The sequence below is a fragment of the Coregonus clupeaformis genome, chromosome 11 (genome assembly GCF_020615455.1).
Source record: "Coregonus clupeaformis isolate EN_2021a chromosome 11, ASM2061545v1, whole genome shotgun sequence".
NCBI classification, from domain to species: domain Eukaryota; kingdom Metazoa; phylum Chordata; class Actinopteri; order Salmoniformes; family Salmonidae; genus Coregonus; species Coregonus clupeaformis.
In genome coordinates this window covers 20,950,183-20,977,986 of record NC_059202.1, presented here as the reverse complement: position 1 = coordinate 20,977,986, position 27,804 = coordinate 20,950,183, and the positions used below count along the sequence as shown (strand labels likewise).

Sequence of the window (27,804 nt, the reverse complement as noted above, 5' to 3'; positions counted from 1 at the left end):
TTGATTGGTGTTATAACTATACTGAACAAAAAATATAAAACACAACCTGTAGTGTTGGTCCCATGTTTCATGAGCTGAAATAAAATCTCCTAGAAATATTCCATAAGCACAAAAAGCCTATTTCCCTCAATTTTTATTTACATCCTTGTTAGTGAGCATTTCTCCTTTGCCAAGATAATCAATCCATCCACCTGACAGGTGTGGCATATCAAGAAGCTGATTAAACAGCATGATCATTAAACAGGTGCACCTTGTGCTGGGGACAATAAAAGGCCACTCTAAAATGTGCAGTTTTGTCACACAACACAATGCCACAGATGTCTCAAGTTTTGAGGTTGCGTGTAATTGGCATGCTGACTGCAGTAATGTCCACCAGAGCTGTTGCCAGAGTATTTAATGTTTATTTCTCTACCATAAGCCTCCAATGTCGTTTTAGAGAATTTGGCAGTACGTCCAACCTGCCTCACAACCGCAGACCACGTGTAACCACGCCAGCCCAGGACCTCCACATCCAGCTTCTTCACCTGCGGGATCATCTGAGACCATCCAACCGGACAGCTGATGAAACTGTGGGTTTGAAGAGTCTAAGAATTTCTGCACAAACTATCAGAAACCGTCTCAGGGAAGCTCATCTGCGTGCGCATCGTCCTCACCAGGGTCTTGACACGACTGCAGTTCGGCGTCGTAACCGACTTCATTGGGCAAATGCTCACCTTTGATGGCCACTGGCATGCTGGAGAAGGGTGCTCTTCACGGATGAATCTCGGTTTCAACTATACTGGGCACATGGCAGACAGCGTATTTGGCGTTGTGTGGTCGAGCGGTTTGCTGATGTCAACTATGTGAACAGAGTGCCCCATGGTGGTGGTGGGGTTATGGTACGGGCAGGCATAAGATACGGACAACTAACACAATTGCATTTTATCAATGGCAATTTGAATGCACAGAGATACCGTGAAGAGATTCTGAGGCCCATTGTCATGCCATTCATCCGCCGCCATCACGTCATGTTTCAGCATGATAATGCACAGCCCCATGTCGCAAGGATCTGTACACAATTCCTAGAAGCTGAAAATGTCCCAGTTCTTCCATGGCCTGAGTACTCACCAGACATGTCACCCATTGAGCATGTTTGGGATGCTCTGGATCGATGTGTACGACGGCGTGTTCTAGTTCCCGGCAATATACAGCAACTTCGCACAGCCATTGACGAGGAATGGGACAACATTCCACAGGCCAAAATCAACAGCCTGATCAACTCTATGTGAAGGAGATGGGTCGGGCTGCATGAGGCAAATGGTGGCCACAGCAGATACTGACTGGTTTTCTGATCCACGCCACTACTTTTTTAAAGGTATCTATGACCAACAGATGCATATCTGTATTCCCAGTCATGTGAAATCCATAGATTAGGACCTAATTTATTTATTTAAATTGACTGATTTCCTTATATGAACCGTGACTCAGTAAAATTGTTGAAATTGTTGCATGTTATATTTTTTGTTCAGTGTTGATTATTTTTTGTTCAGTGCAGATTTTTTTTTGTGCAGTGCTGATGATTTTTTGTTCAATGCTGATGATTTTTTGTTCAGCGCTGATGATATTTTGTTCAGTGTTGATGATTCTGTGTTCAGTGCTGATGCTGCTTTTTTTTGCCTGCCTCTGTCCAAGCATGCAGGCCATGTCTATTGGCTGTCACCTCACAGCTACGATACAGCCGAGGCCAAAGACCTCCGCGTGTGTCACTGTCAATTACTCCATGGGCAAAGCGAGAAATCAAAGTGAGAACGCTGACCGCTTTCAAAGAGGAAACGTTGCAGGCACCTCCAGAAACTGAAAAAAATAAAGTGCATTTAGATGCGTCTCAGACTCTATTTGCCAAATCAAATTCCTACTAACACAAATTCTACACTTTAGGCTATTCGGTTGTTTTGTGATTCACTGCCAGAGACTGCTATTATTTCATCTCTTAAGTGGATTATTGCCCCTCTGTGCTTTGCCTTAAACTAAATGGACGATTAAGGATAATTGGAAGACACCTGTGACCTCTACATGGAATCAGATCAACAAGGCACGTGTCAAAGGTCATTATCGCGGCCACCAGACGAATGCCTCACTTACTGAACCAATGAAGAGGCAGCAGTGGGAGATGAAGAGCATTGTTAGCTTCATTAGAACTCTAGGTCTGAGAATCAGAGGCACTGTTGTTGACTTTGTGATTTTCATTCCCCGACATTCATCAGATAGTTGTGATAGTGTGGACCGGAGTACATTGTGCTTGTTTTTGTACATGACTGCATCCGGATTGGATTCTTCTTCATGTTCTATACAACACAATGGCACATGTGCCTTTAACAGACCATCTCGGCAAACCTTTAGTAAAGACAGAATCATCCATAACAGTCATTGAGTGACGCTTGGATTGAAGTCTGGGGTGAGCAATAACATGACAAGGTGACAGTGAACACTCTTTGATCACCCTTCCCTTCTCTTCCTCCTGACCCAGCTAGCAGTACTACAGTACTTCCGGTGAAAAACATCCTGGCTCTAGGTAGACAGCCCTGGCCGTTGCAGAATGTTTGGTCTGTTGCAAAAACGTTTTTCAACGGTCTGCGACTAATTAATACACCCCAGTTGTACTTTATGTTGTTGATGTTCCTGCTGATCGCCACAGTAGAGTTCTATTCCAGTCGGTTAGGCCCATGATTCCTAGCTGTCTCCCTGTCAAAACAGTCCAAATATAGCGTGGAGCTCATCTGTACATGACAGTGCAGCGTAAGTGGGTGCCTTGGCACCTCAGGGGGGTCGAGTGAGGTAAGCATGCATGTGCTAGTGTGTATATGTGTCAGTGGGAGTGAGGAGGCGTATGTGTGTGAGAGTCAGGAAGTGTGTGTGTAAAGGAGGGGGGGTCACAGCTCTGTTTCCTCTCTCCAGGTGTATGGCAGGCGTCCACCGGAGGTGAGCATCACCTCCCTAATTGGCTGCTCACGCTGAGACAAATTGCCTGTTGGATCATGAGGTGAAACCTCACTGGCTCTGGGAATGAAACGGGAGGGGGAGGGGATGCCACAGGTGGAGAGAAGATGGTGTGTTGGGAGATGTGCGTTGTGGGGGTTGGTAGTGGTATTGAGATATTTACAACATGACAGAGGCTTGTTGTAGAATTCAAGGTTTCTGTTAGTCTTTTACAGCTAGATATGGATTGCTACTGATATGTTGCTATGGAATGATCTGCACAGTCAAGTCAACCCATTGACGAGGACATTGAATGCTAATGATCGTGGGGTGCGGCTAATTTCTGTTGTTACCGTACAGAAAATCTAAATAGTTTTGAGATCATAAAGATTTTAGATCCACCTAGTGGCATCCAAAGACTTCAAAAAGCTACTTCAAAGCAGTCGTTAATAGTTTTTTTTTTACGACCCATTAAAGGTGCCTCCACTACTCTATCATCATACTATCGTAAACTGAGACAGAGTTATGAGTCATTTAACGGTCAAGGTAATGACGAGAAAACATTTTCATTTGACAACGTTGGACTGTGCATACAACCGTACTTCATTCCTTGATTTAACAAGCACAGACCCGGGGTCATTTTATGATTATAATTATAACATCTTTGAGAAAGGCAATTAGAGATGCAGCAATATTTCATTCAGTGACAGTATCCCTGCAAATGCTTCATCCTAACTGACTCCGGAGCTAACAAAGCGCGTAGCTAGAGAAATACCTGCTATTTTGCACTAGTGTCCAATTACTGTGTATGTCGTCGTCACCACAAAATCAGCCATGATGCCTGTGTAGAAACTGTAATTACATTCTTCGATGTTACTTTCATGGGTGCATGCACCAATTATGATATGCGCCACGATACTGAATGGTTGTGATGGGGTGAAAAAAAATCCTCAATGGCTCGACACGTGACAGTATGATGGCAGTCTGTGTAATCAAAACAAACTGTGGCACTTTTTTAACAAATTGTAAGAAATCAAAACACACTCTGGTTACTTGAAATGTTTGCAACACAGACAATGGTGTATTTTGCAGACAGATCCAGCATTTTCATTCCCGGGAATGAGATTGAGAGAGGAAGGTGATCTATATCCCATGTATCAATGAAGCAAGCCCCTGCCTGCGACTCTAATTTGACGAAGATGAAGTTTAAATGTGAAATGCATTCAGACTTGTTCTCTCTGCCTGCCAAACATGACAAAGCAGAATATAAATGAACTTGGGAGATTCATTCATTATTTCATGAATAGATTATTGCCAACAGTAATTATGGAGCCAGAGATAATACTTGTCCTTGGCCGAAACCGTCCGAGTTTGGAACGAAGAGACTCAAAGTTTGGCTCTCAAATGCAATTAGTGCTTTCCCCAACTCATGTGAGGCAATTTATACAGTAAAAATAGATTTGTATGTACAGTGGAGGCAATTTACTGGAAGAAAATTATTGCTGTCTCAGACATAATGTGAAATTGGATAGCTCTAAACATCTTAGTGCAGTATACCGTATTGGTTTTGGACGTCATCATCATGTTGGCATTTTTCTTGTCCAACATAATGGGACAGACGTTGCTGGTTGTGCAAAAATAGTTTTAAATAAGTATGCTTGGTAATGGAAGGAACCAGGAGTCAGGCAGACATGGACATGCGGGGGCATTTTTCTTCCTACGGATGTGAGTGTTCTGTTTTAGAGTCATAGTGTCTAATTACACAACAGCGGTGTGTAGCTACAGTATCTTTTAGTGTTTGATCCCATCTGTGTCCACCTTGTATGGCTCGAACAAACAGACCCACAGATGTATCCATATGTGTGTCTGTCAAACCAAGGTTCTTGTGACAGCCGATAACGGGATTTTGCACATCAACTGAAGCATAAAGGATCGGAAATGTATAGCTCTTTGAAGAACATCAAAACACACTATTTCAGACATGTAAATTGACTGATTTTATGGCTTTGTTTTACTCCATATTTGGTGGACTGAATTCAATTCAAACGCCACAATGCAATTGATATCCAGTAAATGTATTCAGATCTTCCCGGTTAAATCTATTAAAGGGGCAGTGCAGTCAAAAACGTGATTTTCCTGTGTTTTATATATATTTCCACACTGTGATGTTGGAATAATACTGTGAAATTGTGAAAATTATGATAATGCACTTTTAGTGTAAGAGCTGTTTGAGGTTTTTGGGGTGTTTTTTTTTTTTTAAGGCGGTATACGTTAATAGACCAATAACAAAGAGAGTTCCCCATCCTCTCTACCAATAACAGCTGGTTTTTGAGGTGACACATCCCTCCCATTAGGTTCCTCCAATTAGGCCCCTCTCTCAGACCACTTCCAGACAGTCCTAGCAAAAATTAATTTTCCTAAGTACCTATTTTTTATTATTTTTGACCATTTTTGTTGAAAACAATCACAGTAAGGTACTTAATTGTTACCCAGAAATGATTTGATATTGAGATAAAAACAGCTGCATTGGACCTTTTAACGTACAGATTGCCCTATTTATTTATGTGTTGTCTCATCATGTACAGTTCCTTCAGAAAGTATGGATTAAATTGAGATTTTGTGTCACTGATCTACACACAATACCAAATAATGTCACGGTCGAATTTTGTCGACTCAATAAGTGTTCAACCCCTTTGTTATGGCAAGCATAAATAAGTTCAGGAGAAAATGTGCTTAACAAGTTACATAATAAGTTGCATGGATTCACTCTGTGTGCAACAATAGTGGTTAATAAGATTTTTGAATGACTACTCCATCTCCGTACCCCATAGATACAGTTAATTGTAAGGTCCCTCAGTCGAGCAGTGAATTTCAAGCACAGATTCAACCACAAAGACCAGGGAGGTTTTTCAATGCCTCACAAAGAAGGGCACCTATTGGCAGATGGGTAAAAAAAAAAGAAGTAGATACTGAATATCCCTTTGAGCATGGTGATGATTATTAATTACACTTTGGATGGTGTATCAATACACCCAGTCACTACAAAGATACAGGCGTCCTTCCTAACTCAGTTGCCGGAGAAGAGGGAAAACGCTCAGGGATTTCACCATGAGGCCAATGGTGATTTTAAAACAGTTATAGTTTAATGGCTGTGATAGGAGAAAACTGATAGATCAACAACATTGCAGTTACTCCACAATACTAACCTGCATGACAGAGTGAAATAAGGAAGCCTGTACAGCAAAACATGTGGGAAAGAAAATATGTTTTTGTCCTGAATACAAAGCGTTATGTTTGGGGCAAATCCAACACAACACATCACTGAGTACCACTCTTCATATTTCCAAGCATGGTGGTGGCTGCATCATGTTATGGGTATGATTGTCATCGGCAAGGATTAGGCAGTTTTTTAGGATAAAAATAAACAGAATAGAGCTAAGCACAGACAAAATTCTAGAGGAAAACCTGGTTGTCTGCTTTCCAACAGACACTGGGAGATAAATTCACCTTTCAGCAAGACAATAACCAAAAACATGAGGCCAGATATACACTGGAGTTGCTTACCAAGACGACATTGCATGTTCCTTAGTGGCTTAGTTACAGTTTTGACTTAAATCAGCTTGAAAATCTATGGCAAGACTTGAAACTGGCTGTCTAGCAATGATCAACAAGCAAGTTGACAGAGCTTGAATAATTTTTAAAAGAATAATGGTCAAATACTGAACAATATAGGTGTGCAAAGCTCTTAGAGTCTTACCCAGAAAGACTCACAGCTGTAATTGCTGCCAAAGGTGATTCTAACATGTGTTGACTCAGGGGGTTGAATACTTATTTAATCAAGATATATTAGTGTTTTATTTTCCATACATAAAAAAAAAAAGTATTAGTATTTTTCTTCCACTTTGAGATGACAGGTTATTTTGTGAAGATCGGTGACAAAAAAATGACAATTAAATCAATTTTAATCTCACTTTGTAACAGAACAAAATGTGGAAAAAGTCAAGGGGTGTGAATACTTTCTGAAGGCACTGTAAATGTTCGACATGCAAATAGCCCAGGTAGCCATGATTAGTTGTTCAGGAGTCTTATGGCTTGGGGGTAGAAGCTGTTAAGAAGCCTTTTGGACCTAGACTTGGCGCTCCGGTACCGCTTGCCATGTGGTAGCAGAGAGAACAGTCTATGAATCTTTGTCCAATACGAGGTGAGTAATCGCTGTCCTGATATCCAGAAGCTCTTTTTAGTCATAAGAGACGGTGGCAGAAACATTATGTACAGAATAAATTACAAATAATGCGAAAAAACACACATAATCAAGCCCTTGATTAGTATTGATTCCCACGGGGGGCCAGTATGAAAAATGTATGCACTCACTAATTGTAAGTCGCTCTGGATAAGAGCGTCTGCTAAATGACTAAAATGTCAATTGGATCACTAAAAAATACAACTTTGTCCCGTGTAGCTCAGTTGGTAGAGCATGGCGCTTGTAATGCCAGGGTTGTGGGTTCGATTCCCACGGGGGGCCAGTATGAATATGTATGCACTCACTAACTGTAAGTCGCTCTGGATAAGAGCGTCTGCTAAATGACTAAAACGTAAATGTAGAATACATCAAATAAGTGGGAGTACTATGGGAGAGGTTTAGGAAACCCTGTACTAGTCTATAGTCTACTGGAAGTGATGCCCCCAGTGGAAAATCAAACAAAACTGTGGCCATTGCTCATACACTAATAATAATAATAATAATATGCCATTTAGCAGACACTTTTATCCAAAGCGACTTACAGTCATGCGTGCATACTATTATTATTATTAGTGTATGGGTGGTCCCGGGGATTGAACCCACTACCTTAGCGTTACAAGCGCCGTGCTCTACCAGCTGAGCTACAGAGGACCACACTATGCACAGAGGATTACATTCAGGGCCTAAAACTAACTTTTTTGTATACCAGCCACCGTGGCAGGTAGATTTAAAAAATCTACCAGCCACTACGATTTTCTACCAGCCCAAATATTTGTTTTTCCATAGTTTCACAAAAAAAATAAGGATTAGCATGCTTAGTAATGTTTCTAAAACAATAAATGGATTACTAGTAAGAAGTAATGTAGTATATTGCTCGACGACCTGAGTCTTTTAACCAAAATATCAGAGACAGAAATTTTCAGCTGCCCCTTTAAGGTTACCTGTGCCTGTGAGAATGTCACTGGTAGAGGCTGACAATGTCTCTTTTTGTTAGCAGAGGAAGCAAACTCAAACATTGAAAAGCACCCTGGCTTGTGAACAAAACAATGTAAATAGCCAAGAAACACGAGGACAAAGTCTCACTTTAGTAGACTTGAGTGAATTAGACAAGCTTTTATGCGCATTGCTTCTAAAAACAAATCTTTCACCATTTCACTCACAGTGCTCACAGACCCCCCAGACAGGCAGTGTTGCTGCGTGAGATGGGATAGCTATAACGTTAGGATTCAGATTTCTTTGTGCATTACCAGATATGAAACAAAACTGCAGAAATACTTTGAAAACAGCTACTGCAGCATTTATTTTGCTATAAATCACAACTTTCACTTGTGCCCATACTTATTTTAGACCCTGATTACTGTATCTATCTCCCCAGGCCAGTTCATTATTTTGGACTAGCTCACCATCAATCAGCAAATGACTCACCCTGTGCTGCAGAATTGAGCGATTCAGTCTCTTATATGGTACGTACAGTAGAGGGCTCCATTCCAGCCAACACTTGGTATTGCGCATTGGGATCTTAGGCTTGTGTGCAGCTGCTCAGCCATGGAAAACCGTTCCATGAAGCTCCCGAAAAACAGTTGTGCTGAAGTTGCTTCCAGTGGCAGTTTGGAACTTGGTAGTGAGTGTTGCAACCGAGGACAGACGATTTCTACGTGCTACGTGCTTCAGCACTCGGCGGTCCCGTTCTGTGAGCTTGTGTGGCCTACCACTTCGCGGCTGAGCCCTTGTTGCACCTAGACGTTTCCACTTCACAATAACAGCATTTGCAGTTGACTGGGGCAGGTGTGTTCCTATTGGTCTAACTTATCATTGATTCAATAGTTGTGTGTTCCTATGGGTCTAACTTATCATTGATTCAAAAGTTGTGTGTTCCTATTGGCCTAACTTATCATTGATTCAATAGTTGTGTGTTCCTATGGGCCTAACATCATTGATTCAATAGTTGTGTGTTCCTATGGGTCTAACTTATCATTGATTCAATAGTTGTGTGTTCCTATGGGTCTAACTTATCATTGATTCAAAAGTTGTGTGTTCCTATTGGCCTAACTTATCATTGATTCAATAGTTGTGTGTTCCTATGGGTCTAACTTATCATTGATTCAATAGTTGTGTGTTCCTATTGGCCTAACTTATCATTGATTCAATAGTTGTGTGTTCCTATTGGCCTAACTTATCATTGATTCAATAGTTGTGTGTTCCTATGGGTCTAACTTATCATTGATTCAATAGTTGTGTGTTCCTATTGGCCTAACTTATCATTGATTCAATAGTTGTGTGTTCCTATGGGTCTAACTTATCATTTATTCAATAGTTTACGTGTTCCATGAGCTGAAGGGCTGGCCTATCAAAACACAGAGCACCTACAGTTAAATGGTCGGCATGGAGATGAATTGTAGGTTCCTTGATGTTGGCATATTTAGATCGTTCTCAGTCACACAATCGTAATAACATTCGGGAGCACAGGACCGTGTACTGGAACGTTCTTCAGAGTGAGAGATCGTCTTCATACTCAGCTTCCTCTGTAACTTGCTAGAACTTTCTCTCTGTACCAAAACAACGGCAATCTCCCTCCAAACCAAAAGTGCCTCAGGGAAAAAATCAAGTGGTGAAAAGGTGAACCTGTCCCCCGCAGCTTTAATCAAATACTCGGCCCACAGTGACCTTGATCCGGTCTTTTATCAGAGCTGTGATTCCGCTATCTCTGACTCACAGCAAAACACTGTTCCTCAGAGCAGGAGTTAACCTGGTGGCTTTGTAGCTTGCAGCCGGCTCTTTATTTAATAAGACAGGGGTGCTTTCATTGGCTCAATGTGATTGCCACCATCCCCAAACGGCTTCAACGTCACGGCCCAACCCTCCCCTGTAGACGGCTCTTTATCAGCCTCTGTCCTAATTAAGCACAACCAAAGCATTTGAAGGGCTCTGCCTTTCAGCCCCTTTTCATTTGATCATCCCTGTTAATGGTTTTATGTGAAACGCATGGAAGCCACAACTACTCATCTCTCCTATTCTTTTAAAATGTATGATATTTTAGGGTATAATTCCTCGGTGTCTTTGCTCTGTCTTTTGATAAATTCCAGACATTTGGCAATTAAGCTAATTGAATAGATTGGCAGCAAGCCTGTGTGACGGAGAGATATTAGTTTGAGCCACTTGAGCCATCTCCTTCCATTAATGTTAATAAGTATTAATGCCTGCATATGCTCTGCAACCTAGGGGGAGTAATCTGTGATTACAGGGCCTGATATCGACAGTCCAAGCCAAAATTGCTGACCGAGCCAGAAGTGGCTCAGGCCCCCGATTGACGCTCCTGGGATACTGTTACCAATCGATCCTCCATTTGTCCGGGTGCATCTCCGAATGTCATCACTTCTCGGAATTACCTGCCCCGAGGCAAGCACTTGTATACTAATCCATGTGATTTGAGAGCCTGGGACTTATGGCTCAGAGTCTCCAACAAGACATCATTAACTCCGACATCACTCACATTGGGACGTGATCCCTGAGTGGGATGAAGTGCTCCTTTTTGGGGAGCTTCGCAACACTTTCTCACTGTATTCCTATCTCTACTCTATTATTCATTGACCTTCACAGATACCTCCGTGTGTAACATCCTACTGTAGCCTTCAGTACAGCACATGTAACGCAATAGGCCCCAGGTCGCTCACATCAGCCAAAACAGTATGTGTCCTTTGAGCAGGAGCACTGCTTTCAGTGTGATTACAATACAAAGACTACACCTTCTCTAAGAATTGTGGAGATACAGTGCCTTTAGAAAGTATTTATACTTATTCCGCATTTTGTTGTGTTACAGCCTGAATTTGCCCATCTACACACAATACCCCATAATGGCAAAGTGAAAACATGTTTTTAGAAATGTTTGCAAATGTATTGAAAATGAAATACAGAAATATCTAATTAACATAAGTATTCACACCCCTTTGCTAAGTATTGACACCAATTTGCATTCCAAATTGAGCTCAGGTTCATCCAATTTCCTTTGATCATCCTTGAGATGTCACTAGGACTTGGAGTCCACCTGTGGCCAATTCACGTTTGGACATGATTTAGAAAGAAACACACCTGTCTATATAAGGTCCCACAGTTGACAGTGCATGTCAGAGCAGAAACTATACCAGGAAGTCTGAGGAACTGTCTGTAGATCTCAGAGATTGTGATGAGGCATACAGTGGGGAAAAAAAGTATTTAGTCAGCCACCAATTGTGCAAGTTCTCCCACTTAAAAAGATGAGAGAGGCCTGTAATTTTCATCATAGGTACACGTCAACTATGACAGACAAATTGAGGAAAAAAAATCCAGAAAATCACATTGTAGGATTTTTTATGAATTTATTTGCAAATGATGGTGGAAAATAAGTATTTGGTCACCTACAAACAAGCAAGATTTCTGGCTCTCACAGACCTGTAACTTCTTCTTTAAGAGGCTCCTCTGTCCTCCACTCATTACCTGTATTAATGGCACCTGTTTGAACTTGTTATCAGTATAAAAGACACCTGTCCACAACCTCAAACAGTCACACTCCAAACTCCACTATGGCCAAGACCAAAGAGCTGTCAAAGGACACCAGAAACAAAATTGTAGACCTGCACCAGGCTGGGAAGACTGAATCTGCAATAGGTAAGCAGCTTGGTTTGAAGAAATCAACTGTGGGAGCAATTATTAGGAAATGGAAGACATACAAGACCACTGATAATCTCCCTCGATCTGGGGCTCCACGCAAGTTCTCACCCCATGGGGTCAAAATGATCACAAGAACGGTGAGCAAAAATCCCAGAACCACACGGGGGGACCTAGTGAATGACCAGCAGAGAGCTGGGACCAAAGTAACAAAGCCTACCATCAGTAACACACTACGCCGCCAGGGACTCAAATCCTGCAGTGCCAGACGTGTCCCCCTGCTTAAGCCAGTACATGTCCAGGCCCGTCTGAAGTTTGCTAGAGTGCATTTGGATGATCCAGAAGAGGATTGGGAGAATGTCATATGGTCAGATGAAACCAAAATATAACTTTTTTGGTAAAAACTCAACTTGTCGTGTTTGGAGGACAAAGAATGCTGAGTTGCACCATACCTACTGTGAAGCATGGGGGTGGAAACGTCATGCTTTGGGGCTGTTTTTCTGCAAAGGGACCAGGACGACTGATCCGTGTAAAGGAAAGAATGAATGGGGCCATGTATCGTGAGATTTTGAGTGAAAACCTCCTTCCATCAGCAAGGGCATTGAAGATGAAACGTGGCTGGGTCTTTCAGCATGACAATGTTCCCAAACACACCGCCCGGGCAACGAAGGAGTGGCTTCGTAAGAAGCATTTCAAGGTCCTGGAGTGGCCTAGCCAGTCTCCAGATCTCAACCCCATAGAAAATCTTTGGAGGGAGTTGAAAGTCCGTGTTGCCCAGCGACAGCCCCAAAACATCACTGCTCTAGAGGAGATCTGCATGGAGGAATGGGCCAAAATACCAGCAACAGTGTGTGAAAACCTTGTGAAGACTTACAGAAAACGTTTGACCTGTGTCATTGCCAACAAAGGGTATATAACAAAGTATTGAGAAACTTTTGTTATTGACCAAATACTTATTTTCCACCATAATTTGCAAATAAATTCATTAAAAATCCTACTATGTGATTTTCTGGAATTTTATTTCTCATTTTGTCTGTCATAGTTGACGTGTACCTATGATGAAAATTACAGGCCTCTCTCATCTTTTTAAGTGGGAGAACTTGCACAATTGGTGGCTGACTAAATACTTTTTTCCCCCACTGTATATCTGGGTATAAAACCATTTCTAGAGTGTTGAAAGTTTCCAAGAGCACAGTCGTCTCCATCATTGGCCTAGAGCTGGCCGTCCGACCAAACTGAGCAACCGGGCAAGAAGGACCTTGGTCAGGGAGTTGACCAAGAACCCAATGACCACTCTGACAGAACTACAGAATTCCTTGGCTTTAGATTAGAGAGAACCTGCCAGAAGGACAACAGTCTCTACAGCACTTCACCAATCTGGCAAACTGGGCTTTATGGGAGAGTGGCCAAATGGAAGCCACTCCTGAGAAAAAGGCACAGCTCATTACACTACTAGCACCATCCCTGCTCAGAAGCATGGTCGTGGCAGCATCATGCTATGGGGATGCTTTTCAGCGGAAGGGACTGGGGAACTGGTAAGGATAGAGCGAACAATGAATGGAGCCAAATACAGGAAAATCCTTGATGAGAACCTGCTTCAGAGTGCCAACGACCTTAGAATGGGGTGAAGATTTACATTCCAACAGGACAATGATCCCAAGCATACAGCCAAAGCAACGCTGGAAAAGGCATCAGAACAAGAAATCTGTGGAAAGACTTGAAGATTGCTGATCACTGCCGCTCCCCATCTAACTTAACAGAGCTTGAGAAAATCTGCAAGGAAGAATAGGAGAAAATCCCCAAATCTAGATGTGTGAAGCTGATACAGACATACCCAAGATGACTCAAAGCTCTAATCGCCGCCAAAGGTGCTTCTACACTGAACAAAAATATAAACGCAACATGTAAAGTGTTGGTCCCATGTTTCATGAGCTGAAAAAAAAAATCCCAGAAATTGTCCATACGCACAAAAAGCTTATTTCTCTCACTTTTTTTGCCACTAATTTGTTTACATCCCTGTTAGTGAGCATTTCTCCTTTGCCAAGATAATACATCCACCTGACAGGTGTGGCATATCAAGAAGCTGATTAAACAGCATGATCATTACACAGGTGCACTTTGAGCTGGTGACAATAAAACGCAATTTTAAAATGTGCAGTTTTGTCACACAACACAATGCCACAGATGTCACAAGTTTTGAGGGAGCGTGCAATTGGCATGCTGACTGCAGGAATCTCCACCTGCTGTTGCTAGAGAATGTAATGTTAATTTCTCTACCATAAGCTGGCTCCGATGTCGTTTTAGAGAATTTGGCATTGCGTCCAACCAGCCGTCACAACCGCAGACCACGTGTATCCACGCCAGCCCAGAACCTCCACATCTGGCTTCTTCACCTGCGGGATCGTCTGAGTGGGGGTGCTGAAGAGTATTTCTGTCTGTAATTAAGCCCTTTTATGGGGAAAAACTCATTCTGATTGGCTGGGCCAGGCTGCCAAGTGGGTGGGCCTATGCCCTCCAAGGCCCACCCATGGCTACACCCCTGCCCAGTCATGTGAAACCCATAGATTAAGGCCTAATTTATTTATTTCAATTGGCTGATTTCTTTATATGAACTGTAACTCAGTCACATTTTTGAAATTGTTGCATGTTGCGTTTATATTTTTTGTTCCGTATACAAAGTATTGACTCAGGGGTGTGAATACTTACGTGAATTAGATATTTCTGTATTTCATTTTCAATACATTTGCTAAAAGTTTGTCATTATGAGGGTATTGTAGATGGGCAAGATAAAAATGAATGTAATCTATTTTGAATTCGGGTTGTAACACAACATGTGTTGTAAGTCAAGGCTGAAGGCACTGTCTCTTAGTTTAAATATAAATTGATGTGAAATTATTCCATTGCTGAGCCACTAACTCCAATCACAGAATACAATCACTTTCTGTTATTGCTCTGTTTATGGAATTTTAATTGCATCATTCCCTCATTACTATTTTCCCATAACAATATCTGGATCTCTCTTGAATTGAAACTGTTTGCAAAGGTGTCTCTTCGTACCATTGTATAAATGGTTCAAGACAGAGCCTTCAAAGGTGAAAACTCATCAGTGGACCAAATAGCAACAGCGATGAACAATCTTAAAAGAGGTGGGCATGAAAATGAGCATGAGTTTTGAACCAAAAGGTATACATGTGGGTAGAGTTAATGGCGTAGCCATTTAATTAGCTGTTCAGGAGTCTTATGGCTTGGGGGTAGAAGCTGTTAAGAAGCATTTTGGATCTAGACTTGGTGCTCCGGTACCGCTTGCCGTGCGGTAGCATAGAGAACAGTCTATGGTGGCTGGAGTCTGACAATTTTTTTAGGGCCTTCCTCTGAAACCGCCTGGTATAGAGGTCCTGGATGGCAGGAAGCTTGGCCCCAGTGATGTACTGGGCCGTACGCACTACCCTCTGTAGTGCCTTGCGGTCGGAGGCCGAGTAGTTGCAATACCAGGCAGTGATGCAACCAGTCAGGATGCTCTCGATGGTGCAGCTGTATAACTTTTTGAGGTTCTGAAGACCCATGCCAAATCTTTTCAGTCTCCTGAGGGGGAATAGGCTTTGTCGTGCCCTCTTCACGACTGTCTTGGTGTGTTTGGACCATGATAGTTTGTTGGTGATGTGGACACCAAGGAACTTGAAGCTCTCAACCTGTTCCACTACAGCCCAGTCGATGAGAATGGGGGCGTGCTCAGTCCTCTTTTCTTTCCTGTAGTCCACAATCATCTCCTTTGTCTTGATCACGTTGAGGGAGAGGTTGTTATCCTGGCACCACACGGCCAGGTCTCTGACCTCCTCCCTATAGGCTGTCTCATCGTTGTCGGTGATCAGGCCTACCATGGTTGTGTTGTCGGCAAACTTAATGATGGTGTTGGAGTCGTGTCTGGCCATGCAGTCATGGGTGAACAGGGAGTACAGGAGGGGACTGAGCACGCACCCCTGAGGGGCCCCCGTGTTGAGGATCAGCGTGGCAGATGTGTTGTTACCTACCCTTACCACCTGGGGGCAGCCTGTCAGGAAGTCCAGGATCCAGTTGCAGAGGGATGTGTTTAGTCCCAGGGTCCTTAGCTTAGTGATGAGCTTTGAGGGCACTATGGTGTTGAACGCTGAGCTGTAGTCAATGAATAGCATTCTCACGTAGATGTTCCTCTTATCCAGGTGGGAAAGGGGAGTGTAGAGTGCAATAGAGATTGCATCATCTGTGGATCTGTTGGGGCGGTATGTGAATTGGAGTGGGTCTAGGGTTTCTGGAATTATGGTGTTGATGTGAGCCATGACCAGCCTTTCAAAGCACTTCATGGCTACAGACGTGAGTGCTACGGGTCTGTAGTCATTTAGGCAGGTTACCTTAGTGTCCTTGGGCACGGGGACTATGGTGCTTGAAACATGTTGGTATTACAGACTCAGACAGGGAGAGGTTGAAGATGTCAGTGAAGACACTTGGAAGTTGGTCAGCGCATGCTCGGAGTACACGTCCTGGTAATCCATCTTGTGAATGTTGACCTGTTTAAATGTCTTACTCACATCTGCTACGGAGAGCATGATCACACAGTCATCCGGAACAGTTGATGCTCTCATGCATGCTTCAGTGTTGCATAGAAGTAATTTATCTAGTGTCACTGGGCCTCCCGCTGTTTCACCTGATATGTCTAACTCCACAATGGCTGACCTATTTACTTTCCTATTGTTAGATGGTGGAAACTCCCATGACCTCGAGTTGGTGCATTTACTATGGGCTATTATGCTGATAGCGAGTGTCATGGGAGCGAGGGAGAACACAGCCACAATAGAGATAATTTTGCACAGAGGTAGAAGGGCTTGATCAATCAAAAATAAATCAACCTAAAAGCGGCTTTAGGTAGACAGTGTTATTATACCAGCTATAATCAAAGACAGTTTGGATCATGGGCTTGAATAGCGAAGTCGGAAAGTGATATTTGAAACGGTCTCATGGACGTATTTGTCGCTAACGATGGAGTTCAACTTAGTTTTCAGGCTTATTGCAATTATGTGATATCACTGTCGCTTATTGGTTTAAACCTCAAATGACTCAAACCAATCAGCATCAACCTGTATCTGTAGGACAGAAGGGTTGCATCTCAATAGTTTAAAGTGTCCTTTTCTCCGTCTCCTCTGCACTGATCTTTTGACAGAAGCAATATGGTAGATGGATGGCTACTTGACGTTGTCTAACTTGCCCAGTTCTATCACAGCGGCTCTAAATGAAGTTCTTAAAACTGCATTGTTGGTTAATGGCTTGTAAGCGTCTAGGACACCTGGGACAGGGTTAGAGAGCCCATAGCCTACATGTGTTCATATAAGCCCAGTCATTGTACAATCGCGTGTGAAAACAGAGTTTTGACTGGTTTTGATTTAGAAGAGGTTCCAAGATTTCTTGGGTTGCTATTTTTATTGCTCAATTCTTAACCCAATGAGTCCCACCGCGACGCCTTTTAAACATTGTGTGTTTGAGCAACAGACTTCTGGGTTGTACCATTGGATTCATCTATTTCTTCTTCATCCACCGTTAGTCTGTGTGATTAACGGGGGCTGAGCTAGAGTGGTGCTTGTGAGACAAGGGCGGATACCCGAAGGAGCCCGGGGCAGTGTCTTTTTACAAAAACGTCTGTAGAGTCCGAATGGTTTGAGCTACAAACTATTAAAAGCTATCTACGAAAAGCTGAGACTCCTACGAACATGCACATGTATCGCTCTATGACACTCACAAGCTACACAAGAGTCGCTAGAAGGTAAGGGGTTCTTCTACATAGAAGATCACAGGAAATCCAAGGACATAGTGTCTATAATAAGGTCACATAGTTGCTGTCACAAACTCCACACAGTTGTCACTGAGTAGTTGGATATTCATTTCCCACTGAGCAAACCATTTCTGTACTTACAGCATTCATATAAATTCATTTTTATCAGTTTCTTGCTTTGGCTGACCTTTTTTTTTTTATTGACATTTGTCTTTAAAACTCATTAATGCAACTGTTTATGTCAAATTGTTTTGTATTCTACTTGTAGAACTGGTTGTCCTGAAAATAAAATGGTAAAACACTTAATTGTGAGGCTATATACAGTATTAGGGCTGGACATGCAGATAAATGAAAAGCCCCTTTTTTTCTGGGGTCTCAGGACTGATAGGGTTAAAGTTAAGCACATTAATCCGCTTTACAACTGGTTTAGCCTACCTGGCATATTCAAAACGTAACCGCGGGAAGCACTTCCTCCATTCACTATTCGAGTGCAGGCTACGGATGTTTTTGTTTTGTTTTTGTGGGCCATTCTGAAATCAAAAATCATTCCACACATAGATTAGGCTATATGTAAAAGACCAGATTACATTTAGAATAGTCTGTTGGGTGAGAATATTATAAAGTCCTTGTCAAATTGTGAATGAGAGACTGATGAAGTGTGTGCAGCCTGAGCATGAAACAGAGCAGAGCTCATACATGCCTTTCATGCAAAAATTTTCAAAATCATCATTTTTACGCTGCTGCTACTCTGTTAAGTATTTATGCATAGTCACTTTAACTCTACCCACATCTACATATTACCTCAACTACCTCAACTAGCCGGTGCCCCCGCACATTGACTCTGCAACGGTACCCCCCTGTATATATAGCCTCCCTACTGTTATTTTATTTTACTTCTGCTCTTTTTTTTCTCAACACTTTTTTTGTTGTTGTTTTATTTTTACTTTTTTTGTTTAAAATAAATGCACTGTTGGTTAAGGGCTGTAAGTAAGCATTTCACTGTAATGTCTGCACCTGTTGTATTCGGCGCATGTGACCAATAACATTTGATTTGATTTGATTTGATTAGAGTCGCATCATGCAGCCTTAGAATGTATTAGTAATCAAAACATATAGCCTAAAGGTTTGTATCACAACTAAAGTCGCATAAATAAGTATGTAAAACATCTCAACACAGAATAGCCGCATGTGCGACATCCCTCGGAAATCATTTTATTCAGCTATGTTCAATTGTATTCTTCTTACTATAAAAATAATATAAAATAATGCAACAGGAACTATAAGCAAATCTTGTCTGCTAAATTTACTAGTGTATATAGCATAGCCAGATCAGGGCCTAACATAAGGACGACTCAGAATATGCTATTCTGTTCTTCCGAAATAGGCTACGTCACAATGTTTCTTTAGATCTGCTAAAAATAAATAATGGACTTATTGTGATTGTGTAGCCCAGGGGTAGGGAACCCCGGTCCTGATTGTGTAGCCCAGGGGTAGGGAACCCCGGTCCTGATTGTGTAGCCCAGGGGTAGGGAACCCCGGTCCTGATTGTGTAGCCCAGGGGTAGGGAACCCCGGTCCTGGAGTGTAGCCCAGGGGTAGGGAACCCCGGTCCTGATTGTGTAGCCCAGGGGTAGGGAACCCCGGCCTGGAGTGCCGCATGTTTTTTAAATTTAGTTGAATTTAGTCAATCACTGAGCTGATCAATTAGCTCGGTTGGTCAGGTGTGGTGCCTAGTTGGAACAAAATCCTGCACTACCTGTGGCGCTCCAGGAACAGAGTTACCTTGTAAGCTATATTAAAATGGATTTATTAGACTTTATAAAACGTAGATGTTCCAAAGATCCGCATCGGCGGCTTGTAGGCTATGCGTGGAAGCCCAGAGATGCTAAAAGTGTTTATGTTAATTAACGGTCAATTGCCTTTGCATGGCAGTTACCAGCTGACAAAATGTCATGACTGCCACTGCCCTAGCTCCACAGCCCTAGCTCCACTTCCCTAGCTCCACTGCCCTAGCTCCACTGCCCTAGCTCCACTGCCCTAGCTCCACTGCCCTAGCTCCACTGCCCTAGCTCCACTGCCCTAGCTCCACAGCTGCCTTGGTGCACTCAAACTCACTCCCCCTCCTCTTACCTCCACAGCTGCCTTGGCGCGCTCAAACTCTTCCTCCAGGGACTGGTTTCTGGACAGGAGGGCACCGCCACCGAACCGCTCTTTACTCAAACGGCCCTGTCACACACACACACACACACAGCCAGGCGAAGGGGAGGAGACAGACAGACAGAGGGGTGCAGGGTCAGCCATCTCTGCCTTCCCCGGGAGGGGCAAATATCTCTGCCTCGGCAAAGCCTTTGACATCCTCATAACCTTGAAATATGCTGATGGTAGCTTTGTTATAGCATCTGCCTTGCGCTGCTTTTGAAAATAAGTTTGCATTTATACGTGTGTTGTACATTGTGTGCATATATACATGTTCTGTGACTGCACAACATATGTAGCAAAACTGGTACCAAATATTCATTGTGCTGAAATAGCGTAATGTGTTTTGATGCAGTTTATTATTAGAGTTACTGGCAATGTCTGTAGCCTAACGCTAGGGAATCAATTATGGAGGCCAAGGAATTAAAATGAAGTTCATGTTCCATACGGGGAGCCATTTTGTAGCTCTCAGGTAGAACGCAAGTCAGTCGCCTCCCACTGCCACAGCTGCCTGGTTGTCACATTCTGATGACTAATCTGTTCCGTAAGACCTCGTGTCAGCTCAGCCATTACCTGTAACATTACATTTTCCATTTCCATAGCTGGCCATTAGAAAGACACGATTTATGCAAGGTCTAATTGAAGTTGGCTTATCTAGATATTAATGGCCTCCAGAGAATTAGCTTCCCCCAGCTTAATGTTGCTGACTACGTCAAGCTATTTAAAAGGGTAAAAATAAAAAAAACATTCAGTGTCGAAAGTTTATTTTCCAACTTTACAGGCAGTTCCACATGCTGTTGTACGCAATATGTCAAGACGCAGTGGTACAGAAAAGCTGTAGGGAGGTGTGAAGGATTTTAGTCGGTTTTAGTCTTTTTTCACATATAGCCAAGTTATCATTACTCATTGTATCTATTCCTTGTATTATTATTGTTCTATTTTTCTCTCTGCGTTATTCGGAAGGGGCCGTAAGTAAGCATTTCACTGTTAGTTTACGAAACACCTGTTGTTTATGAAGCATGTGACAAATAAAATGTTATTTAATTTTGATTTGACATAATTTCTCTCTTAACATAGTGCGTGACCACGTGCCAAGTAAAGGAAACCACCTGCCAAGTACAGGAAACCACCTGCCAAGTACAATAAACCAACTGCCAAGTACAGGAAACCACCTGCCAAGTAAAGGAAACCAAAGCCGCTGTTTACAGTATCGCTGTCGGTGACAAACAATGGTTCCCCTGGGGTGAAACAAATCTAGCATTTGTTTGCGTATAACTTCCCATCTTCTGTGGCCATCTTTAAACCGAAATCTATTATTTAGAGGTTGCTTAGCTGGTCTCTGTTAGATACACTGTGGGCTTGAACGGGATCAGGGTAAGGCTACTGAATTACTCATGATCTATTAATGCAATAATGTCCGGATAGTAACAGGACACCCAGGCTAACCTGTATAGAGACCACGGGCACTGAGGAGGGAAGCTCTCAACATTTGAACCTCAGAGCACCACAAAGGAACAATTTCAAAAGCCAACATGGGTCCCTCTTGGTTGAACTACTTTTGTCATCCAAAAGGTTACCCTTGTTGCGGAACCGTCAACACATACAGTTGAAGTCGGAGGTTTACACCTTAGCCAAATACATTTAAACTCAGTTTTTCACAATTCCTGACATTTAATCCTAGTAAAAATTCCTTGTTTTAGGTCAGTTAGGATCACCACTTTATTTTAAGAATGTGAAATGTCAGAATAATAGTAGAGAGAATGATTTATTTCAGCTTTTACTTCTTTCAACACATTCCCAGTGGGTCAGAAGTTTACATACACTCAATTAGTATTTGGTAGCATTGCCTTTAAATTGTTTAACTTGGGTCAAACATTTCGGGTAGCCTTCCACAAGCTTCCCACAATAAGTTGGGTGAATTTTGGCCCATTCCTCCTGACAGAGCTGGTGTAACTTGAGTCAGGTTTGTAGGCCTCCTTGCTTGCACATACTTTTTCCGTTCTGCCCACAAATGTTCTATAGGATTGAGGTCAGGGCTTTGTGATGGCCACTCCAATACCTTGACTTTGTTGTCCTTAAGCCATTTTGCCACAACTTTAGAAGTATGCTTGGGGTCATTGTCCATTTGGAAGACCCATTTGCGACCAAGCTTTAACTTCCTGACTGATGTCTTGAGATGTTGCTTCAATATATCCACATAATTTTCCTTCCTCATGATGCCATCTATTTTGTGAAGTGCACCAGTCCCTCCTGCAGCAAATCAAATCAAATGTTATTTGCCACATGCGCTGAATACAACAGGTGTAGACATTACAGTGAAATGCTTACTTACAGCCCTTAACCAACAATGCATTTATTTTTTAATAAAAAAGTAAAATAAAACAACAAAAGAAGTGTTGAGAAAAAAAGAGCAGAAGTAAAATAAAATAACAGTAGGGAGGCTATATACAGGGGGTACCGGTACAGAGTCAATGTGAAATAACAGTAGGGAGGCTATATACAGGGGGTACCGGTACAGAGTCAATGTGAAATAACAGTAGGGAGGCTATATACAGGGGGTACCGGTAAAGAGTCAATGTGAAATAACAGTAGGGAGGCTATATACAGGGGGTACCGGTACAGAGTCAAATGTGAAATAACAGTAGGGAGGCTATATACAGGGGGTACCGGTAAAGAGTCAATGTGAAATAACAGTAGGGAGGCTATATACAGGGGGGTACCAGTGCAGAGTCAATGTGCGGGGGCACCGGCTAGTTGAGGTAGTTGAGGTAATATGTACATGTGGGTAGAGTTAAAGTGACTATGCATAAATAATAAACAGAGTAGCAGCAGCGTAAAAAGATGGGGTGGGGGTGGGGGGCAGTGCAAATAGTCCGGGTAGCCATGATTAGCTGTTCAGGAGTCTTATGGCTTGGGGGTAGAATCTGTTGAGAAGCCTTTTGGACATAGACTTGGCGCTCCGGTACCGCTTGGCGCTCCGGTACCGCTTGCCGTCTTTGACCATTTTGAGGGCCTTCCTCTGACACCGCCTGGCATAGAGGTCCTGGATGGCAGGAAGCTTGGCCCCAGTGATGTACTGGGCCATACGCACTACCCTCTGTACTGGCTTGCGGTCGGAGGCCGAGCGGTTGCCATACCAGGCAGTGATGCAACCAGTCAGGATGCTCTCGATGGTGCAGCTGTAGAACTTTTTGAGGATATGAGGACCCATGCCAAATCTTTTCAGTCTCCTGAGGGGGAATAGGCTTTGTCGTGCCCTCTTTACGACTGTCTTGGTGTGTTTGGACCATGATAGTTTGTTGGTGATGTGGAAACCAAGGAACTTGAAGCTCTCAACCTGTTCCACTACAGCCCAGTCGATGAGAATGTGGGGCGTGCTCAGTCCTCTTTTTTTTCCTGTGGTCCACAATCATCTCCTTTGTCTTGGTCACATTGAGGGAGAGGTTGTTATCTTTGCACCACACGGCACCTACTCCTCCCTATAGGCTGTCTCATCGTTGTCGGTGATCAGGCCTACCATGGTTGTGTTGTCGGCAAACTTAATGATGGTGTTGGAGTCGTGCCTGGCCATGCAGTCATGGGTGAACAGGGAGTACATGAGGGGACTGAGCACGCACCCCTGAGGGGCCCCCGTGTTGAGGATCAGAGTGGCAGATGTGTTGTTACCTACCCTTACCACCTGGGGGCGGCCCGTCAGGAACTCCATGATCCAGTTGCAGAGGGAGGTGTTTAGTCCCAGGATCCTTAGCTTAGTGATGAGCTTTGAGGGCACTATGGTGTTGAATGCTGAGCTGTAGTCAATGAATAGCATTCTCACGTATGTGTTCCTCTTGTCCAGGTGGGTAAGGGCAGTGTGGAGTGCAATAGAGATTGCATCATCTGTGGATCTGTTGGGGCGGTATGCAAATTGGAGTGGGTTTAGGGTTTCTGGGATAATGGTGTTGATGTGAGCCATGACCAGCCTTTCAAAGCACTTCATGGCTACAGACGTCAGTGCTACGGGTCGGTAGTCATTTAGGCAGGTTATCTTAGTGACCTTGGGCACGGGGACTATGGTGGTCTGTTTTAAACATGTTGGTATTACAGACTCAGTCAGGGACATGTTGAAAATGTCAGTGAAGACACTTGCCCGTTGGTCAGCACATGCTCGGAGTACACGTCCTGGTAATCCGTCTGGCCCTGCGGCCTTGTGAATGTTGACCTGCTTAAAAGTCTTACTCACATCGGCTACGGAAAGCGTGATCACATAGTCATCCGGAACAGCTGGTGCTCTCATGCATGCTTCAGTGTTGCTTGCCTCAAAGTGAGCATAGAAGTGGTTTCGCTCGTCTGGTAGGCTTGTTTCATTGGGCAACTCGCGGCTGTGCTTCCCTTTGTAGTCTGTAATCGTTTTCAAGCCCTGCCACATCTGACGAGCGTCAGAGCCGGTGTAGTACGATTCAATCTTAGTCCTGTATTGACTCTTTGCCTGTTTGATGGTTCATCGGAGGGCATAGCGGGATTTTTTATAAGCGTCCGGGTTAGAGTCCCGCTCCTTGAAAGCGGCAGCTCTACCCTTTAGCTCAGTGCGGATGTTGCCTGTAATCCATGGCTTTTGGTTGGGGTATGTACGTATGGTCACTGTGGGGACAACATCATCGATGCACTTATTGATGAAGCCAGTGACTGATGTGGTGTACTCCTCAATGCTATCTGAAGAATCCCGGAACATGTTCCAGTCTGTGCTAGCAAAAACAGTCCTGTAGCTTAGCATCTGCTTCATCTGACCACTTCCTTATTAACCGAGTCACTGGTGCTTCCTGCTTTAGTTTTTGTTTATAAGCAGGAATCAGGAGGATAGAGTTATGGTCAGATTTGCCAAATGGAGGCGCAGTGAGAGCTTTGTATGCGTCTCTGTGTGTGGAGTAAAGGTGGTCTAGACTTTTATTTCCTCTGGTTGCACATTTAACATGCTGGTAGAAATTAGGTAGAACGGATTTACGTTTCCCTGCATTAAAGTCCCCGGCCACTAGGAGCGCTGCCTCTGGCTGAGCGTTTTCCTGTTTAGTTATGGCCTTATACAGCTCATTGAGTGCAATCTTAATGCCAGCATTGGTTTGTGGTGGTAAATAGACAGCTATGAAAAATACAGATGAAAACTCTCTTGGTAAATAGTGTGGTCTACAGCTTATCATAAGATACTCTACCTCTGGCGAGCAAAACCTTGAGAGTTCCTTAGTATTTGATTTTGTGCACAAGCTGTTGTTTACAAATATACACAGACCGCCACCACTTGTCTTACCGGAGTCAGCCATTCTATCCTGCCGATGTAGCGTATATCCCGTCAGCTGTATGTTGTCCATGTCGTCGTTCAGCCACGACTCGGTGAAACATAAGATATTATAGTTTTTAATGTCCCGTTGGTAGGATAACTGTAATCTTAGGTAATCTCATTTATTTTCAAATGATTGAACATTGGCTAATAGGATTGATGGAAGAGGCAGTTTACTCGCTCTCCGTCGGATCCTTACAAGGCACCCCGACCTACGTCCACAATATCTCCGTCTCTTTCTCCGTCGAATAACAGGGATTTGGGCCTTGTGTCTGTAGGATATCCTTCGCGTCCGACTCGTTGAAGAAAAAAATCTTTGTCCAATACGACAAAGATGCACACATGACTGTAAGTCGCTTTGGATAAAAGCGTCTGCTAAATGGCATATTATTATTATTATTATTATTATTATACGAGGTGAGTAATCACTGTCCTGATATCCAGAAGCTCTTTTTGGTTATAAGAGACGATGGCAGAAACATTATGTACAGAATAAATTACAAATAACGCGAAAAAACACACATAATAGTACAATTGGTTAGAAGGCTGTAAAACGGCAGCCATCTTATCCGGCGCCATCTCTCTCAGGAAAGACCGCTTAGCATGATGCACCCCCACAGCATGATGCTGCCACCCCCGTGCTTCACGGTTGGGATGGTGTTCTTCGGCTTGCAAGCAACCCCCTTTTTCCTCCAAACATAAGCGGCCTTTCAGGTTATGTCGATATAGGACTCGTTTTACTGTGGATATAGATAATTTTGTACCCGTTTCCTCCAGCATCTTCACAAGGTCCTTTGCTGTTGTTCTAGGATTGATTTGCACTTTTCGCACCAAAGTACGTTCATCTCTAGGAGACAGAACGCGTCTCCTTCCTGAGCGGTATGACGGCTGCGTGGTCCCATAGTGTTTATACTTGCGTACAATTTTTTGTACAGATGAACGTGGTACCTTCAGGCGTTTGGAAATTGCTCCCAAGGATGAACCAGACTTGTGGAGGTCTACAACATTTTTTCTGAGGTCTTGGCTGATTTCTTTTGATTTTCCCATGATGTCAAGCAAAGAGGCACTGAGTTTGAAGGTAGGCCTTGAAATACATCCACAGGTACACCTCCAATTGTCTCAAATGATGTCAATTCTAAAGCCATGACATAATTTTCTGGAATTTTCCAAGCTGTTTAAAGGCACAGTCAACTTAGTGTATGTAAACTTCTGACCCACTGGAATTGTGATACAGTGAATTATAAGTGAAATAATCTGTCTGGAAACAATTGTTGGAAAAATTACTTGTGTCATGCACAAAGTAGATGTCCTAACCGACTTGCCAAAACTATAGTTTGTTAACAAGAAATTTGTGGAGTGGTTGAAAAACAAGTTGTAATGACTCCAACCTAAGTGTATGTAAACTTCCGACTTCTGTTTTTTTTCTTCCATCACGAATTGGATTCTGTTGTAATGTTGTCTGCTCGGTGCAAATGTCTTTTGATATCATAGGAAAGGATGCATAGAGGGGCTTACATGTCTTCCACTAATATACTGTCTGTTGAGCTGTAATGGAAGAATATGAGGTGTTAGCACAAGATGGCAGGTTAAAACACGGTCACATCACAGGGATCCAGTACAGTGACTGGAATTATGGTTTGCATGCGTCCCAATTAGGGTTGCAAAGCCAGGGCATGTTACCGGTGACTTTAGAAATGTACCAGTAAACTACTGGAATTTTTGAAACTTTCAAGGATTTTAAGTAATTTTCATAACATGTCAAATATACAAAAATAATAAAATAAGCTGTTTTAAATATAAAAAATATAATGACAAAGGTGTAAAAGATTATCCTCAATATAACCCATCAACTTAGTGAATACTATTATATTTTTTACATGCTTTTATTTGTTTAATTATGTCATATGTTTGTTGTAAATGTCATGGTGCTGAACTGGTGGCAGTTGTGAAAAAATGTAATAGTTGGAAGAGTTGCAGAGTTAATTGCAAATGATGTCATTGTTGATTCAAATATTTGTTCATTAATTAGGCAATTTTCTCTTAAACCATATGGTTCTACCAACTAGAAACTCATGAATAATACACAGATATAAATATTTAGAAAAAACTATAAAAGTACATTTCCTGAAGAAAATGTGGTGTGCTTGCTAGCTTGTTTTAAACTATTTATGGTTGTGAAATAAGTTATAGTAGCAGTAGTGACTGCAATAGTAATGGTGGTGACTGGTTATAGTTGAAAAAGTAGGTACATGGAAAGATTGATTGATTGGTTGATCGGTTAATTAGATAGGATAAGACAGGATAGCCTGAACATGTGAAAGTTGGTTTGGTGTATCTAGTTACTGTTGGTGAGTTATGTTATGCACATTTGTGCACATTTACACTACCAGTCAAAAGTTTTAGGACACCTACTCATTCAAGGGTTTTTCTTTATTTTTTATATTTTCTACATTGTAGAATAATAGTGAAGACATCAAAACTATGAAATAACACTTATGGAATCATGTAGTAACCAAAAAAGTGTTAAACAAATCAAAATACATTTTATATTTGAGATTCTTCAAATGCCTTGATGACAGCTTTGCACTCTCTTGGCATTCTCTCAACCAGCTTCACCTGGAATGCTTAGTTCCCACATATGCTGAGCACTTGTTGGCTGCTTTTC

General features: G+C 42.6%; 1 protein-coding gene across 2 annotated transcripts in view; it reads right to left on the bottom strand.

The window, feature by feature from the left end:
- The window catches only part of LOC121576518 (PEX5-related protein-like), a 151,954-nt gene that overhangs the window by 17,695 nt on the left and 106,455 nt on the right, over nt 1–27,804 (bottom strand). For both annotated transcript variants that reach the window (XM_041889717.2, XM_045223475.1), the window contains 2 exons: nt 26,655–26,684; nt 19,763–19,858 (listed from right to left, as the gene is read on the bottom strand). In XM_041889717.2, coding sequence (XP_041745651.1) covers nt 19,763–19,858; nt 26,655–26,684 — 126 coding nt within the window. The remainder of the gene's footprint in view (nt 1–19,762; nt 19,859–26,654; nt 26,685–27,804) is intronic.